Source organism: Rhinopithecus roxellana, chromosome 14, assembly GCF_007565055.1.
Source record: "Rhinopithecus roxellana isolate Shanxi Qingling chromosome 14, ASM756505v1, whole genome shotgun sequence".
Lineage (NCBI taxonomy): Eukaryota > Metazoa > Chordata > Mammalia > Primates > Cercopithecidae > Rhinopithecus > Rhinopithecus roxellana.
Genome location: NC_044562.1, coordinates 102,486,064 through 102,504,918, shown reverse-complemented (window position 1 = coordinate 102,504,918; position 18,855 = coordinate 102,486,064). Strand labels below are relative to the sequence as shown.

The 18,855-nt window shown below is 35.9% G+C and overlaps 1 protein-coding gene across 3 annotated transcripts in view; it reads right to left on the bottom strand.

The window, feature by feature from the left end:
* The window catches only part of FAP (fibroblast activation protein alpha), a 73,843-nt gene that overhangs the window by 31,099 nt on the left and 23,889 nt on the right, over positions 1-18,855 (bottom strand). For 2 of the 3 annotated variants that reach the window (XM_010361852.2, XM_030916934.1), the window contains exons 7-14: positions 18,732-18,804; positions 17,941-18,061; positions 16,851-17,005; positions 14,762-14,865; positions 12,800-12,935; positions 8,863-8,907; positions 1,571-1,675; positions 1,402-1,472 (exon numbers count right to left, since the gene is read on the bottom strand). In XM_010361852.2, coding sequence (XP_010360154.2) covers positions 1,402-1,472; positions 1,571-1,675; positions 8,863-8,907; positions 12,800-12,935; positions 14,762-14,865; positions 16,851-17,005; positions 17,941-18,061; positions 18,732-18,804 — 810 coding nt within the window. The remainder of the gene's footprint in view (positions 1-1,401; positions 1,473-1,570; positions 1,676-8,862; positions 8,908-12,799; positions 12,936-14,761; positions 14,866-16,850; positions 17,006-17,940; positions 18,062-18,731; positions 18,805-18,855) is intronic. The other variant, XM_030916933.1, reaches the window with a different exon arrangement.

The following is an 18,855-nucleotide window of genomic DNA, read 5'->3' as shown; positions in this document are numbered from 1 at the left end:
CCCTTGCCCTCCCCGCATAACCTCAAACGATCTGTGAATAAAGGACTCAGGGTCTTTCCCCAACAGCCCCGTGCCGCTTCCTTGTTATGTGGAAGCTTCCCTGATTGTCTCCCTCTCTAACCCTTGCAGCTGGGTCCAGTTTGTCTCTTTTCTCTCTCTTTTCCCAGACGGTCTCCCTTCGCCAGTCCTGTTTAGCCTCCATCTGTCTTTACTGTCTATTCTGCTCTCTCTTCCATTTAGATAATGTGTATTGAACTCCTCTGTGTCAGGCGCTGTGCTAAGTGCTAAGGACGCAAACAAAGAAGGAGGTGCAGTTTTGTCCTCAGAGCATCTACTGCATTGCCACTATTCTAGTCCAGGTCTCTTATGACCAGAGCTGGGGCTCTCCGCCTTCAGTTTTTCCCCACCTCCTCAACACATCATGTCTGAAATGAATCTCCCACCAGTTTTGAGCATGTCCCTGCCCTTTACTCTAGTGATTTTAATGGCTGCTCCAAAGAAAGTCCAAACACCTTTGCCCTCCATTCAAATAATTCCAAAGATTGATAATAGATTTCTGACAGGCTTTTATTCCATGAGCCTGGACTAATGGTCCTCACCTTTTTGCTCCTAGAATTTCAGCTAATAGCGGGCAGATTTTCAGCACTAAGAGAGGATCCCTAGATGCAGATTGTATTAGAAATTGTAGAAAGAAAGTATACTTTTGTGATTAGAGCAGTTTTATCATAAATGATTATTTGAAGATGGTTTATTTAAATAGTATGCAGAATGGACTGAAGAGGAAAGAACTGTAAGAAAGCAGTCCTATGTTCAGGTTAACAATAACAGCCTTAGATTTAATGCTTTAGGATTGAATCTTAGTCTGCTACTAACTAACTGTGGCCTTTGGCCAAGTTAATTAAATTTTATGAGTATCCCTTTTCTCATCTGCAAACTTAGGATAACCATTTCTACTCTACAGTATCTGGTACACAGTAATTGCTCCATAAATGATAGCTGTTATAAATAATAATGTTCAACTTATATAACAATGAATCACTACAAAAGATGCTCCATATCTATGGGCTGCCCTCCAGGGTATTTTGAAACTTGCTCATTGCTTCAAGTCCTGAAGGGTAAAATTTGCCTTTAGAACCAGATATTATCTTAAAATTTGTATGCTTTTTATATAATTACCTACCAAATATCAGAAGAGAAATTACCACCTACTGAAGACTTTTTTTCCAAAAGAAAATCATTTTGACTAGTTATTTAAAATATACAATGGTAAATGAACTCACAACTGTCTGAATTATAGAGTAACAAAAATCTTCTTAACTAAGAGAGTTGGTACAGTATCATTTACGTCCATCGGTGCCAATTAAAACCTGAATGGTGCATCGCGCTTCGTGCAATACTTACAGTGAATCCTGTGTTACTCTGAATATATTTATGGCCTCCCACTTGCCACTTGTAATTTGAATAGCATTTTCCTATAAAAAGACAAACATTATGTTGTGTGAAACCGAGCGTTATTTGAGCAACCTCAAGTGAATGATCTTTGAGGAGATAAATCTTGGAAGGAACGTACCACAGTGTCTTTGATATAGTGAATATGTTTGTAGCCATCCTTGTCACTAAATATTTTGTAGTATGAAATGGCATCATAGCTGAAAACTGGTGTTGAAACAAAGAACTGAAAAAAATTAACAGAGGTTATGTTCAAAAGACAAACCAAACTAAAACCATAGATTTTGTTTTAATATATAAAAGCGTTGTATGGTCATAGTTAGAGGAATCAGAATGTCTTGCCTCCTCTGTCTTCTGTCATTCACATCTGGAATCTCATTCTTTCAGATAAACAGCTTATGTAGTGATTCTAACAGGCACTTGAACATCCCAACCACTGCTTGGCTGCTACTGCATACCCCTGGATTCACAATGCTTAATTTGATTAAATTTCTAAGTCGAAGGTTATGTGGTTTGAAACGGAGTTGGAAGAATCACAAACGAATGTTGATATTTAACCAAACCAAACTTCAAATGAGGTATCTGACCAAAGTCTGATGCTTGTTAAGACTTATACCTCTTTTAATTCTTGATTTGTCTGATGCCAAGCACCTAATACCAATCATTCAGTGAAGACATTTTGAAGATGAAAAGATCATGGCTTGCTAGCCACAGTTTTTAATGGTGAGGAGGGGCTTCTGGACTTGAGAGAAAAAGGTTGCCTACGTTGGGTGAGGTTTACTCCTTGAGCACAAGAAGCAGACTGCAGACTGTCCTCAATGCCCTAGTTTGACCTCTAACAGGTAACCCCACGCAGAACTTGCTGGGAACCACTTAACTACCTAAGGCAAGCTAGGCTCTTTAGTGTGCCTTGAAACAGAACAAGTCACACTTCAACATTCTAAATGATAGATATAACTGAAATTCTGCAAATGTTCTTACACTAAATTTTAGAAAATAGTTTCATATATTTCCCATTAAAAAATTAATTGGCTTGTCTTACGTTTGCTGACTTTTTTTTCTCCATTGGTCATTGTTTGGTGAAATGATGGCAAATCATTAAAAGAATTAGATGAGGAAAGAGCTACTCTACATCACGCAGAGCAGATTTAAAGTCAGTTCTCTCTAATTGGTATCCCTCCACATGAGAACTACATCAAGCAACAGCAACAAAAAGCTACCAGTATCTTTTAGCTAAAATACCTATCCTGCTGAGACCTAAGGTGAGATCCATTGTAGAGCAAGAAGACAGTGGGGGAAGTCACTGTAGGCTCCTTTAATGATGATCCCATATTTGATGCCTTTTTGATACAACCGATCATTATTTCTCATGAAATAATTATAATCTTGTGACATTAAAATGCAACTTATTTGATGTGATGTCTGTAATGGACTAAGTTCCCCCAAAATTCATGTCCACGTGGAGCCACAGAAAGTGACCATTTTGGAAATGCGGTCTTTGCAGATGTAATCAAGGTAGAAATTGAAGATGTGCTCATACTGGATTAAAGTGGGCCCTAACTCTAACGACTAGTGTCCTCATAGGAGGGGAAGACACAAAGAGACACTGAGAGATACAGGGAAGAAGGCTATGTGAAGACAGAAGCAGGGATTAAAGTGATACGACTGTGAACCAAAGAATGCCCAGGGATTTCTAGGAGCCATGAGAAGCTGGAAGAGACAGGGAGGATTCTTCTCTTGAGCCTTCCTAGGGAGCATGGCTCTGCTGACACCATGATTTCTGACTTCCAGCTTTCAGAATGACGAGAGAATAAATTTCTGTTGTTTTAATCCACAAAGTTTGCCATAACTTATAGCAGCCCTAGGAAACAAATACAGTACCCTAAGTCTTACCACATTTACCTAGAATCAATAAATCAGTTAAATCAAATAAGCAAAAGGCCATTAACCTGAGGCTGTCTCTATAATTTGAGTTCCTATATAATGAAACACAACCTTAGTACGTATACAATCCAAAACCTAACTACAAGTCCAGCAAAAGGGTTTCAGCCAGTCATAGGCAGCCATCATATCACACCACATCCAAATAAGGTAGATGCCTCATTGCTCTATGACCCAATAAGGCTGACTCCTAGTGTAGCCAACCAGTGATTTATCTACCTTGCTTCTGTGTTTGGCCTATAAAAGGTGGCTGCTCACATTGCTGGGCAGAACTCTCAGAACCTCTTCTGGTTCCGAGTGCTGACTGATTTACGAATTGTTTGTGTTCAAATAAACTCTACTACTTTTAACTTGTCTAAAGTTTTTCTTTAAAATGAAAAAATGGAATAATGAGAAACAGCTGCCTCCTTACATGATTCCTGCATTAGTTTCATTAATAATAAGACCAACCTTGGTAGGCTTTTGCATATTGAGACTAATGCTTCCAAGTGAAATTAATAACCAAGAAGCCCAGGAATAGGAAACTCTGATTAGCAACTTTGTGGGTAGAATTTTATTACTATAAATGTTTGACAAAATCCTTCTTTCATTTCAGAATGAAGTTTCATCCTCTTATCTAAATGATAATATACATTCTAGTAACCTCTTACAATGTCTCCTCTTTTTTTTTTTTTAATGGAGTTTCATTCTTGTTGCCCAGGCTGGAGTGCAAAGAGCCTGGTCTTGGCTCATCACAATCTCCATCTCGCGGGTGCAAGTGATTCTCCTGCCTCAGCCTCCCAAGTAGCTAGGATTACAGGCATGCACCACCATGCCCAGCTAATTTATAGTTGGTCAGGCTGACCTCAGGTGATCCACCCACCTTGGCCTCCCAAAGCGCTGGGATTACAGGTGTGAGCCACTGCACCCAGCCTATGTCTCCTTCTTATTCCTCGTTGTGAAACACAAAATTTGGTTCTACATTGCCTTAATTACTAAAATAAAACCTGAGTCACAACATTTTTTAAGGTACCACAGTAAAAAGAAAAATTGTCTGCAAGCCTGCAGTCAGTTAGTAAAGGACTTTTGAAGGAGCTTTGTTCTAGATTAAAACTTAACATCTCATTTTTATTGAAAATAAAAAAAAAAAAAACAGGGCAGAGCATTATGTTTTAAGATATTAGAATCAGGCAAACAGGAAGAATATTTCTGATAAGCAAGGACTGTTATCTTCTCCCCTTTCATTGCACACATTGAAGACAGCTGCTTTAGATGAACAGGTAACTGGGGTGAGGTAAAGAGAGTGTGAAATATGTCCACATTCACTTTGCTAGAGCTAGGCCCCTAAAGTGTTCCGAGTTAAGTGCTTCTTGCAAGTCATACCTGGACCCTAGATAAGCACCCACATTAAGTCGTCCTCAGTTTTAATGAGGCCCTTACACTGGTTTCTTTATCATGCTTAGATTTTTTGATAGATTACTCATCTCTATATGAAGTGTAAAGCCATTTAAAATATTTTACCTGGAAGGTGAGATTATTTACTGCCATGTAATATCTTGCCATAGCTGTTAAATGACCTAAAGCGGATGCCCTAAACTGAGTGCACTTTCAATCAAAAGCACAAGCTTTCAAGCATCAAGAAGAAAATTCATTTTTTTTGAACCAAGGGATTTTGCCAGCTGCCTAAAGAAGGTGTAGTGTGTTGCTTAAATTATTTTAAAATAATTGGTGTGACTTTGCAGTCTAAGCATAATGCCTTCAGTGCTTGTTCTCCAAATTTAAGGAATTAAGCACTAGGTTCCTTTGATTAACTCTTCACTTTTCTGTCTGTTCTCTACAGAGCAAAAAAACAAAACAAAACAAAACAAAACAAAAAATGTTTCAAAAGCAAATTTGTTGTTATTTTTTCTGATTAAATACCAAAAAAGGAGTTAGGCTTTTAATCCTAAATTAAGAGACTGGATGTGCCAGTGCTGGAGGGAAAAAGTGGTAAGTAAAGTTCTCAGGAAACCTATTTGCTAGTTCTATGCCTGCAACTAACATATCAGTTACTTTTAACTAGACATTTAATCTCCCTTTTCTAATTCATTAGGTGATTTCTGAGAGTCTTTTTCCATTTTAAATATCTCTGACAAATTCAAAAGAAACCACATATCAAAAATAGCTTTTAAAATTTATACTAATACGACTAGCATGTATACTTTATCTAAAGACCCTATAAATGTTACTTGAACGAATGTCTGAAATACATACACATTTCTAGTTTTTTCTGGTTAATTTTATTAAGCCACTAGTTTCATTATAGGTCAAAGGAAGCTATTAAATATACAATATATTATTACATATGAGTTATGGCTATATAAAATTGTGGCCAGACTTTTTCAAAAGGCATGTCAGAACTCACAAAAGCTAATTAATAATCCATTTAAAGCAGGTGCCTTGGGAGGGTGTAAACTTACTCTTGAAAACAATCATTGCAAATAATTTTTGATAATTTCTCTTCTGGAATTTAGAAGTTTTACTGACTACTGAATACATGTGAAGAGATTGAGATTAGTATATAAAAATAAGTTGCTCCCAATAAAATTATAAAACTATGAATATTAAAATGATCTGGCACAAAAATCACATGTCCCAGATAAGTAACTCATTTACTCTCTAGATTTAGTTGGGAATGACTTTTGATTTAATACAAGAACCTCATCTTCTCCCAAAGGAGAGGTATGCGCCTCCACTGAGGGTATTTTTTTTTTAAAGTTCTTCAGCTAGACTAGGCACGGTGGCTCATGCCATTTAGTTGGGAATGACTTTTGATTTAGTGTAAGGACCTCATCTTCTCTCAAAGGAGGCATATGTGCCTCCATTGAGGGTATTTTGTTTGTTTGTTTGTTTGTTTGATTTTGAGATGGAGTCTCGCTCAGTCGCTCAGGCTAGAGTGCGGTGGCGCCATCTCCGCTCACTGCAAGCTCCGCCTCCCGGGTTCACGCCATTTTCCTGGCTCAGCCTCCCAAGTAGCTGGGACTACAGGCGCCCGCCACCATGCCCGACTATTTCTTTTGTATTTTTACTAGAGACGGGGTTTCACCGTGTTAGCCAGGATGGTCTCGATCTCCTGACACTGAGGGTATTTTTTTAAAAAGTTCTACAGCTGGGCCGGAGGCGGTGGCTTATGCCTGTAATCCCAACACTTTGGAAGGCCGAGGAGGGCAGATCACGAGGTCAAGAGGTTGAAACCATCCTGGCTAACACGGTGAAACCCCGTCTCTACTAAAAATACAAAAATTAGCCGGTCATGGTGGCGGGCGCCTGCAATCCCGGCTACTCGGGAGGCTGAGGCAGGAGAATTACTTGAACCCGGGAGGCGGAGCTTGCAAGGCGGAGCTTGCAGTGAGCCAAGATCACGCCCCTGCACTCCAGCCTGGCGACAGAGTGAGACTCTGTCAGGAAAAAAAAAAAAAAAAAAAAAAGATTTTAAAGCTTTGCAGGCAATTAATTCATTCATTCAGCTCAATTTGATGAGAATGCAAGGTCAGTGCAATACAGATTTTTTAAATTATTAAGATGCTGAAGATGCTTATAAATATGAGCTTTCAAAAGATGCATTCTGAAGTGTTTCAGAGTGTTTTGAACACTGCAGCATTTTCAAAATAAATGTGTACAGATGCTCAAGATAATGTCTTTGAAAGGGTTGTTGGTATCATTGTTGATATAATTATAAAATTACATTATTCATATAACTGTATAGCAAATCTAGTTATCATCTTGGAGAACATAACTAAAGAATATTTTCAAGTATTATTTCTTCTCTTCATTCTTTACTAGAAATATTTGTAATGGGAGTGGATTGGTAGATTAACTTTTTTCCCTCAAAATTTCAAATACCGATCTAAGAATTACCTTTCTGAAAGGTGAGAGTCAGAGATTCAGATTGATTAAGAATCCATAAAATTTAGAGAATACTTTTCTTTCACTGAATACTACTATTTTTTTCCTGTGATATTTAGCACAGTAGGAGAAGTGAGGTCAAATAGGAGTGTTTTTCTTTTTTTTTTTTTCTGAATTACATAGTTATCTTTATTATCTTTTTACCTCAGAATGTAATTTACATTTACTGTATATAATAAAGTAACTATTCCCTAGTTAATGAATAAAACTGCAGTATCTTTTTTTTTTTTTGAGACGGAGTCTGGCTCTGTCGCCCAGGCTGGAGTGCAGTGGCCGGATCTCAGCTCACTGCAAGCTCCGCCTCCCGGGTTTACGCCATTCTCCTGCCTCAGCCTCCCGAGTAGCTGGGACTACAGGCGCCGGCCACCTCGCCCGGCTAGTTTTTTTTTTTTTTTTGTATTTTTTTAGTAGAGACGGGGTTTCACCGTGTTAGCCAGGATGGTCTACGATCTCCTGACCTCGCGATCCGCCCGTCTCGGCCTCCCAAAGTGCTGGGATTACAGGCTTGAGCCACCGCGCCCGGCAAAACTGCAGTATCTTTAATTAAAGACAGAGTATAAATTAAACAGCATGTAAGTCAAAATCAACTGGATCCAGAAAAGTGTACAATTAAGAGTTTTTAATATTTGAAGGTTATCACTTTACAATTTATCTTTTTCCCAGCCAATTTAAGTTTAAATTTTTATATAATTTATCCTCTTATAATTGATTTCTGACTTTTTTTTGTCCTTGGATCATGGGCTAATGTGTTAAACCAGGTCTTAAGAGTTTCCTTTTTCGTTGCATAATGCGTCCAAATCTTAGAGAAGTAGCCTTTCATCTTCAAATACTAATTGAATTGAATTATGTGTTTGTGGTAAGTGGCAGCATCTACCAACGTTCACTTACTCTCTTGTCTTAATTTTTATTCTTCATATATGATATAAAATACAATTGGTATTTACCTCAAGCATCATTTTTACATTAAAAATCCTCCTCAATTATTGAATAAATCTGTCCTAAACTTCCAAATATAAATGATCACAAAAAACAAAACACATGTTTTCCTGTTTGTTAACAAATCATTAAATACTGGGAGGAGTATACATATATGAAATTTAGTACATGTTATATGAAATTTAATAAGAGGCAGATTGTCTTTAAATTACAAGGATACCCAATGTATTTATTTTTTTAGATTCAGACAGCTAGTAATTATTAAGATTATTTTAACAGATCAAGAATTTTGTTTCCTTTTGAAAAATGATCTATATTGTATTTGTTCAAAAAGTAATATTAGTTCTAGATATCAAGGATTCAGTTGACAAACTTAAAACTGGAACATGAGGAGTATGAGTTATTTTCAATAGAATTCTAAAAAGATGGACATTGAAATTGTCTGGCACAAAATCACTCAAGAGATCACTATCTATATGTTTTATACCTTGCTATGTTTTCTATGAAAATAAGTAGTGCCAGTTTGGGTACATTGCAAATAGTCCTTTGATAGCTGAGAATCTGTCAAATTTCATTTGAAATTTACATAAGAAAAAGATAGCAAAATCATACTCCACCAGCCCATCCAGTTCTGCTTTCTTCTACATGCTCCTGGGTCTAAAAGACAAAAGATCACATCGAACATAGTATTAGGAGAACATTTTTTTCCTAAATATAATCTGGACATTTGGAAACAGTTAAGCTGCCTGATCAGAGTGTACCATTACTAGTCAACTAACTTAGTTGAGTTTAAAAGGACAATATTAAAACTCTCATATAACAGCACTGTTGTATATACATGGGTAATTTTATTGCAGATCCTTAATAATTATGCCTAAACCTTCCATGAGGCAGTGACTTGGAATTATCACAACATCTATGGAGGCCCAGCACAATCCACTTGATGTGGTGTAGGTAAAACAGTGGAGTTTAGGTTAAATTCTTTCTTTTCTGGGTCCCATGAAGTAGCTAAAATTTTAAAATTTGCACTGAATCTTATTTCGGGTTATATTTTAACATAATGTAATTGATTATTTACTCAACAAACATTTAGTAATCCTAAAAGAATGACTAGACTTTTCTAGACAAATAATTAGAAAAAGAAGAACATTCTAGGTAAAATAAATAGCATAGAGACCAGACCAGCTTAGTCACCCAACAGATGGTTCAGTATGGCTGAGTGGAGAGTGACTACAGGAAAGAGTTAGAAGATGAAGGAGAATGCATGTTTATAAGCAAGATCTTGGAGAAACTTTATGGCACCCTAAAAAGTTTCAACTTCTCCTGTTTGGTAAATCTTTTGAAGGTCTTCCAATTCACAATTTGGAAAATAAAATTATGAACATGATGCAGAGGATAAACTAGAAGTGGGTAAGAGGGAAGGAGACAGAGAGACCAACTGGAAGGCTATTGTAATGTTTGGGAAAAGAATGATAAAGACTCTAATCAAGCTCAAGGCAGTGAGGATGGAACAGAGAAAATGAAGCCATACATATTGAAAAGTTCAAATCCTCAGAAATAAGTCTGAGAGTTATTGGCAAGTATACTAAAAAGCTCTGGTATAGATTAAAATTACCCAAAGTGAATAAGTACAGAGTTGAGACAGACAGCAGGATAATCAGCAGACCATTTCCTCTTTTTGCTAGGGATACGGGTTGGAAATGTATTTCTCAGCCTTCCTTCAGTTGACTGTGGTTATTTGATAAGTTCTAGTGTGTGAACAGAAATGGGTGGCTTTTGGGCCTAGCCCATAAAAACCTCTCTTACATTATCCTTCATTCTTTTCTCCATCCCTCAACTGGATGTTGATGCTCAGGTTTGACCAACTTTGGAATAGTGTTGGAAGCCAGTTAGCAGAAATGCCATCACCTGGGTTCCTGAATGACTATATGGAGCAGAGTACACCAATCCCCAACCCCCACCATACCCCACTTACCTGGACTCACTATTGGATGGTTACATGAATGTGCAATAAATTTCTACTGTATTAACCCACTGAATGATTGGAGGTTTTTATTGTTGTTGTTACAGCAGTTAGCCTACCTTGCAAATACATTAACTTGGAGAATAATAAGATTTCTAGAGAAGTCAGAAGAAGAGCTGGAAAGGAAAAGAACAGTCAATGAAGCAGAAGGAGAACCATGAGAGGGTGTACTGTCATAAAAGGCAAGGGAATAACAAATTTTAAGAACACAGTCTGGATTTTCTCTTATAGGGATAGGCCAGTGCCTCAGAGAGAACAAGTAAGATAAGACTTGGAAAAAATGGTGAAACTTTTTGGATTTATTGTTTTTAGCCATAAAAGTAAAATTAATTTTAATTCCCTTTTAAGAGGAGGAAGCATAATATAAAAGATGTTTCTTCCCCTAACTACAAATGTCTTGATAAATCTCGCTATTAGAATTTATTACAAGTCGTTGTTATCAGTTTCCTTTGCCTCTTTGTTTTGGGCGTGACTCTCAGCATGAATTAAATGTTGCTGGGTCACTTAACCTTAAATATTGTTTTCATAGTGCGTGCACACACACACACACATCAGTCATGAGGATGGTTTCTGGGAAATTCAACACTGTTGTTCTCAGATCTCAAAATGTGTTGCATGTATTTATCAAACTATTTTGAAACAGAGGTGTTTAGAAATTCTAAGGTTATTCAAACATGATATTCTAAATTTAAGCACTGTTTTCTGGCTGTAAAACTAAAGTTTATATTCCAGGGACTTCCACACCTCATTGAATGAGCATCTTAAATGTTCTGTCAGTTTGGATTAAAGTTGTCTCAGATTTTGATAAATTAGAATTTCAGATTTCAAAGCAATCACAGTTTTAAAATTCCTAGTTTTAGAAGCTAAAAATTGTGTTTAAATTATAAATCTCATCATGTTCAAACTAATAAAATTAAAGCAATAGTCCCTAATACCTAGATTCATTGAAAAGTTTAAAGATATCGTCACCCAAAGCTGACTAATCAGACCAATTGTTTCTAATTAACTAGCATAATCAAGATTAGTCTATCCTTTCTTTGCCTATGATACTGCATTAAAGCCAAAATCTTCCTGCTTTGTATATCAAAATATATATAAGATAAAAATACGCTTCTAGCATATTCCATCAAAATTAGTCAAGCCTCTCACAGACACAGTAGTGATTTAAAAAAATATTTTTAGCCTGAGTAATGTTGACTATTATAGTCCTGATATATTTCCAAACAGACTCATATGACTTTTTTCTTGCAAAACATAATGTCCTAATTTCTAGATGAAATTTAGTGATTTACTTTGATTGTTCTGTGCTTTTCTTTTTACTTTATAAAATATGATTATTCTATATTTGTTTTAATGAAACATTTCTTCATAATTAGAAGCCTCATGAAGTATACCCATCAAATATCCTATTTAAAGAAAACATTTTGTATCTCTTAGACTCTAATGTGAGTAATTAAGAACAGACTTATTTTAAAGTTTATACATTGGTTAAGCGGTTTTTCTGACTCATTAATTCAACAGATTACATTTGAATTTGAGCAATAGAAACAATTAAAACTCAACAATAAATCTGTGCTTAGTTTTCAAGGCCTTTTTTGCCCAAAATTAGTAGATATTGGGAACTGTCCTAAGATAACCTGATAACAGAATAATTAGGTCTAATATCTTACGTCACATTCTCAGTAATTCTCATTTGATTTTAAAATCAAAATATTTGGGCGGGGTGTGGTAGCCCACGCCTGTAATCCCAGTACTTTGGGAGGCTGAGGTGGGCGGATCACGAGGTCAAGAGATCGAGACCATCCTGGCCAACATGGTGAAACCCCATGTCTACTAAAAATTAAAAAATTTGCTGGGCGTGGTGGTGCATGCTTGTAGTCCCAGCTACTCAGGAGGCTGAGGCAGGAGAATCACTTGAACCTGGAAGATGGAGGTTGCAGTGAGGCCAGATCACCCACTACACTCCAGCCTGGTGACAGAGCGAGACTCCATCTCAAAAAAAAAAAAAACAAAAAAAAACCAGAAATCAGAATATCTGGATTTCCTTTGATAATATCCATTTCCTTTATAATTTTTCATTTTTAATATTGAATAGAACATGCATGCCCCATTTGCATTTCTTCTCTGGTTCTTTTGTTTAAAACATATATATTTACCTAGTAGACCCATGTTATGGTTTCATCTGCATTATTTTGCTGTTTATTGGACTGCCAATGTTATAATCTCAAAAGGTTGGTTTACCATCATAATTGAGAACCAGATATCTGATTTTCCCAATGTCATGTTGTCCCATTTTTAATTTTTGGCTATTCAATTTCAAGGTTTGAGTCATTGAAGAAAATAAAAGACATCCTATTTATTTAATAAAATGATGGACCCGTGAATACTGAGTGCTTTTTTGCAAAGCAGTTGGGAGTTGAATGCAGTAATCCTGGCTTTACAACATAAAATGTTAGCTATAGATGAATCCCCACTATTGTGCCTTGATCTTCAGAAATACGTATCTGTGATCTTAATATACCCTACCTTTGGACAATCCCATGTCTGCCAGTCTTCCCTGAAATCACATAAAGACAAGACCGAAACATTCTGGACTCTTTTTAGCCACTGCAAACATACTCGTTCATCAGTAACCCACGTGAGCCAACTGAAATAATAATCACTGCAAATAACATAGAAACAGGTAGTCACAACCATAAACCAGTTTCACACAAAAAATAATTTCTTAATTTTTGTTTTCTGAAGAATATATGTCATTAAGATACAACACTTATTTAATAGCTAAGGAAGAAGAAACATTCCTTTCTCTGGAGAGAAAGTTTAAATAGCTCCACTTACTTAAAAAATATCTATGAGAGTTTCTTCATCTAATGAAATCATTTCATATGTGAGTTTTCTCCCGGTTTCTGGATTTTAACATCTTAGAAAAGAATTTAAAACATAATGCCAAAGCTACTGATCAATCTAGAGGGGAAACAAAGCATTAAACTGATATTTTGCAACAAGTAAACTCAATTTTTCACCTTATAATTAGTTGAGAGAGAGACAAGTGTGATAAAAGGATAATCTTTGTCCCCTGGCGGATTCATGTTGGAAGCTGTTTTAGCTGTGACTATGGTCAGGTATTGAAATTCAGGCTTGTGGAATGAATCACAGATGATGTATGCGAAATAACTCAAATAGTGTTTGGCACGTACTAGATGTCAGTGAATGGCAGCAATGATTCCATGACTCTGAGGATGAACTAGTAGGTAGAGAACATCAACATAAAATGAATCACAAACTTCTGGAAAATTGATGTAAAGGAAATCACAGAGCTGCAAGGGGCCTCAGGCTCAAATCCGGGCTTTGTGTCCTAATAGTTATATACCTTTAGGCCAGTTACGGCCAGTTACTTAACTATTCTATTTTTATATAAAATCAGAATAATAATATTACCTATTTTAAAGATTGCTGTAAAGATTGGCTGACAGTGCTTAAACCGCTTAAGAACTATGTCTGCTACATGATGAGTGTTCAGAATATGTTTGCTACTACTATTTTATTGTTAGTATTTTACAGCTGTTCAAACAAGCCTCTGGAATCCTTGTGTTATGCTCATTTGCCACCTATGAAGAATGACACTTTAAAAAAAATGATGTATTAAGTTTTCATCCACTCGATCAGGGTGGGGGATAGCAGATAATTCAAAAATGTAAAGTCACATTTGATTATACATGAATGGACTCAGCAAGGCCCAGTAGAAGCCTCTCTGGGGTTCTTTTAAACCCTATTAATGATCAGTCACTTGATCTTGGCTATTCTTCATGAGGCAGAAGGAGAAGACCCAAGCTTGGCCCGCTAGGCATTGGGAAGTGTTAAGAAAGCCCAACAGGCAGGGCCTTGGGCACCTCTTCCCCTTAGCCACTTCAACCAGAAAGACCACAGAGGACTGACTGAAGGTTGCTGTAATCTGGACTAATCAGACAATGAGACATAGGGCAGCATGCTCGGGAAGTGAGAACCCTTCACGTCTCTGCCTGCCTACAGTTCATCTCTAGACAACTCTAAAACCAGATAAATGAGAATACCCTGTTTCATAGCAAAAAATGCTAATTTTTGGAGAGGGTCAGCTTATCTTCTCTTATTTACCGTACACATGTGATCCACATAGATCCCCAAACCCTGGCTTGAGATAAAGTCAGCCAAACTTGAAAGAAGCCAGGGTAAGGGCATGCATAATTTTACTATCTGCTTACTTGTCCCAAGTTCACATCTGTACATCTGAGGAAGGTTTCACTTAGATTGATCACTGAGGTGACATTTATATGTGTAAAAGGGCTAATTTTGAAAAACCAATTAAGGAAACTTATTTGTCAGCTTTAATTTTGTATGTCTTTAGCTTTGTGTGCAACTCTTATTTACTTATTTGTTTTTGCTTCTAGCATGCACAGCACAAACTCACTAGAATATAGGATAGAAAGATGGGAGGGATCTGAGATGAATTACCTTGAGGCTATCATTGCTGGAACAGGCACTTCCTGGGGACCTACATATGCAGGGTAAGTGGTATCGATAATAAATATCCGAACAACAGGATTCTTAGCTCCGGCCTGCCAAAAAAATTGAGATATATAACCTCCTAAAATTCCAATTATCACCACCATTTTAAAGAAATTGTAGGAATTTAGACATATTTTTCTAAGTGAATAATCTTATGTATATCACTGTGGAATACATTCTATTTATAACATGACAAGGAATTTCATTTCAATTTTACCTGCAGGGCAATTACAAATGTTGCATCAACCAGAGTGAAAATAGGTGTTTTAAATGCCTAATGAGAGAGCTTTAATTTATAGGGAAAATCATTTTGGATATGAAAGTGCAGTTCTGTGAACTATATTCTCTTTTCTGATTTCCAAGATGGAGCTCTCTCATTTTTATTGTTGGGATAATTATAATAATAATCATATCTCTGTATACCAAGGAGAGTTCAGAGGAGGATTAATTTGAGAGGAGAAGAGAAAGAAAAAATAAGTGAAAGACACTTTTTGCTTTTGCCATATGATTTGGTCTAGGACAATCACCAAATGCTCAGTCTCCTACCTGCTTGTATTATTACTGCCACCATCTCCAAAAGATTAGGGAAATTTCACCTCCAAATGAAGTATCCATGAGATTTATACGTTCCTTGTTTTGTGCTTTCTGTACTACTGCATACTTAAAATTTACATGACAGTATAGCTCATACCTAGACAGTTTCTTAGAGTTCCTCTGTTATTTTACTGTAGAAAGAGAGAATCTTGCAGTTGCAATAAACTTAAATTTATGAAATGTAGGTACACAGTATTTAATGACTCAGTGCTGTTTGAATTCATCCAAAGAACTGTTCAATCTCCCTTAGGACCTCCCTGTTTCACTCCCAAGTTTATCAGAGGCTCCCTTAGTTTTTTGGAATTGTCCCACATCTCCACCTAATGCCAGATGTTTTAGCAACTTTAAGCCTCAAGGAAATATGAGAATGTGGGTGCCAACTTCCCAATCAGTGCCAGTCACTCTTCAGTTCTGGGTTCCCCATCTCTTCCTGCTCCATTAGGTCCTCCCAAAGATCTGAGTTCTTTTACATCTTGGGTCCCCCCAAAATGCTAGGCCTCTCCTAAACATCTCCAGCTTCTAGAGTTTTTACACAGCTTTTAGACTTTTAACATAAATATTAGATTGTCTGCAATTCTATTTCTTTCTCTATGGCCACTTTGGCTTGCTTAGAATTCATTTGTGTGTATGCCACATCCATCCATCTTTGTCACACAGGGACCCACTGTGTCCAGCCATGACAATGTTCCTCTTGGCGAGTAAAAGGAATAGGATCCAAAGAACAAAGAAGTGAATTCTAAAATCGCATCCGATTCCTTGTGCAAGAGGTGAATTTGTACTTTTATTCCATTTTTCTAATACAATTTTTACATTAAAATTAGGATATAATGCTTCTTCACTGAGACATGACCCATTCTCCTAGTGCACACCTCCAGATGTAAGACTGGATAAAAAGAATGTATAACAACTCTACAATGTTAAATATTCAAAAAACTGTGGGCTCACACCATGTCTAATTCCTTCAAGGGAGAAATTGAGACTTACAAATTTAACCTATCTTGTATATCCTGAAAAGATCATAACCCATGCCTGCTTCTACCTGACAGAAACATCAAATTCAACATTTGTATTTCTTATTCTAGTTTGCATTTACATGAGAATTCAAGAGAGAATTGCAAAACAGAACTTTACCCTGAATTTGGAGCATGAAATATGAAAAAAAATTAAAATTAAGTTAAGCTTGTTTTTCCTCCATGATCAAGACCATATGTTTTTCAAAGATTCTGCAATAGATTTTGCAAAGACTACTTCATCCAGCACAACCAGATGTCCAAAGCAACAGATGTCCACATAAATAATAGAGCACAGTACAATGTTTGCCTTACAATGCACAAGGATAAGAAGTTCTCCAAACTTGTTGATCCCACCTTCACTCATGGTAAATCATTGCTCATTTTGATACCAGGAAAATGAAAGCATCTGCTGAAAGTATTCAACATACCTTTGGGTATGGAATATTTATTGTTCTAGGATATTGTTCATCGCCATAATAGGAATAGGCAATAACTGGTATATCTGTATCATTAAATTCCGCATATGCCAAAAATTTTCCATTAGGAGACCACCAGAGAGCATATTTTGTAGCAAGCATTTCCTCTGAAAAATAAGTACTAAGATATTAACTATAATTACATCTTACTCTTAAAATCATTGTAAATACTTCTGAATAGCTATTTATCAACTGAAATAATTTATGTAATGTGGATGTGACATATGTCATACTTTGGTTATGAAAAAAATTACATAATCTGAGTTAAGAGGAATAGTTTAACCTTTTACTCTATATCAAACATCAATTAGCCTTGTTAGAAAATGACATTAATCAGAAATGTAATTTTTTAAATGAATAATAAACATGTCAGCAATAATTTTTTCTTTCAGGGCAGCTTCAGGTTTTTTAGTCACCTAAAACAGCCAAAACAGAAAGAACTGTAATTGCACTAGAGAGTGGCATAAACATTGAAAGTTACATTTCCCTCCTAGGAATTAAAAAAAAAAAAAAAACAGAGTTATTTTAGATAGATAAATAGATAGATAGATAGATAGATAGATAGATAGATAGATAGACAGACAGATAGAGACTAGAAGTCTTTTTAAAGTCCAGTTAATTCCTGAATTGTACATTACCAAGAATGAGAACAAAATCAACAGAGTATCAGAAAGTAAAAATATTTTCCCATAAGATAACATAGACAGTTGTTTAGTTTTGAAAAAAAAATTTTTTTTCTAAAGAAAAAGTAAACATGAGAAAATGTACTAATGCAGCACCTGAGGACCATATACGTTTTTGGATTATAAATCATTGCTACCATTTCATAGTAATGTTAATGAAAATCAATTCTACCAGTCTTGTGATAACAAGAATTTGTTCTTTTAAAATACGTATGCCCTATTCGTAACCTACAGACAATTTTCAGCAATGCTACCCTTCATGGAAATAAGATACTACTCATCTAAATCTTACTAAATATATGAAATTATTTTAAACTAAAAGCCTAAAGCATTAACAGTAGAAAAGGAATACAGCTTACCTTCATAAACCCAGTCTGGGATTCCATTAAATATTTTATTTTCTCTTCCATTAAATGTTATTTGAAAAGGTGGATCTCCTGGTCTTTGTTTCAAATATATATTGTTTTGATAGACATATGCCTAGAAGTGGTGGTAAGGGGAAATTCCACAACAAATTAAATGAAGGCTGTATATTTGTTTTAGTTATTCCTCTAATACCTTTAAACAGAGTGGTAATAAAGATACAAAAAAGATTCACAACTAAAATATCATTTTAATAGGTCAAAAAATCCAACCACCTTACATTAACATCAATTATAAATTTTAAAGTCTGAATCAAATAAAAAGTAAAGCCTATTATTTTCTTAGTTGTTTCATTACCCCCAAATAAATAATTATGTATATTGACATAAAGTCAAATAAATCTCTGAATATTAATAGCTAGCCAGATCTAATCTTTATTTAGAGTCCTTAAATAAGAGCTTGGACCAAATTTCATGTTGTCTGAAGCTAGTCTGGGAAACTTGTGAAAACCATATTTTTCCTGAGCTTTCTGGCACAACGCATTCTGGCTGAGTATAAGGATAAAGTTTTTGACTGCTATATTTAAAGAAGTCTATCCATGAGCTTGAGATTTTGCGGAATTCTCAGATGGGTTTCAATTTATCAAAACTCTTCCCGTTTTTAACCACTAAAATAGTCATGAATGTATTTTTTTTTTCTTTCAGGCAGGGAAATTTAACAAAGGCCAAAATCAAATGGCTCCTCTTTTATTTACATGATTAAACACTTCAAAAATTTAAACACTTACTAATTTACTCCCAACAGGCGACCAGCATAAATACTGAATTGGACGAGGAAGCTCATTTCCTCTTACAAATTCTCTAGAAGGAAAGAAAGAAAGAAAGAAAAACAACAAATCTTGCTGTTTAATG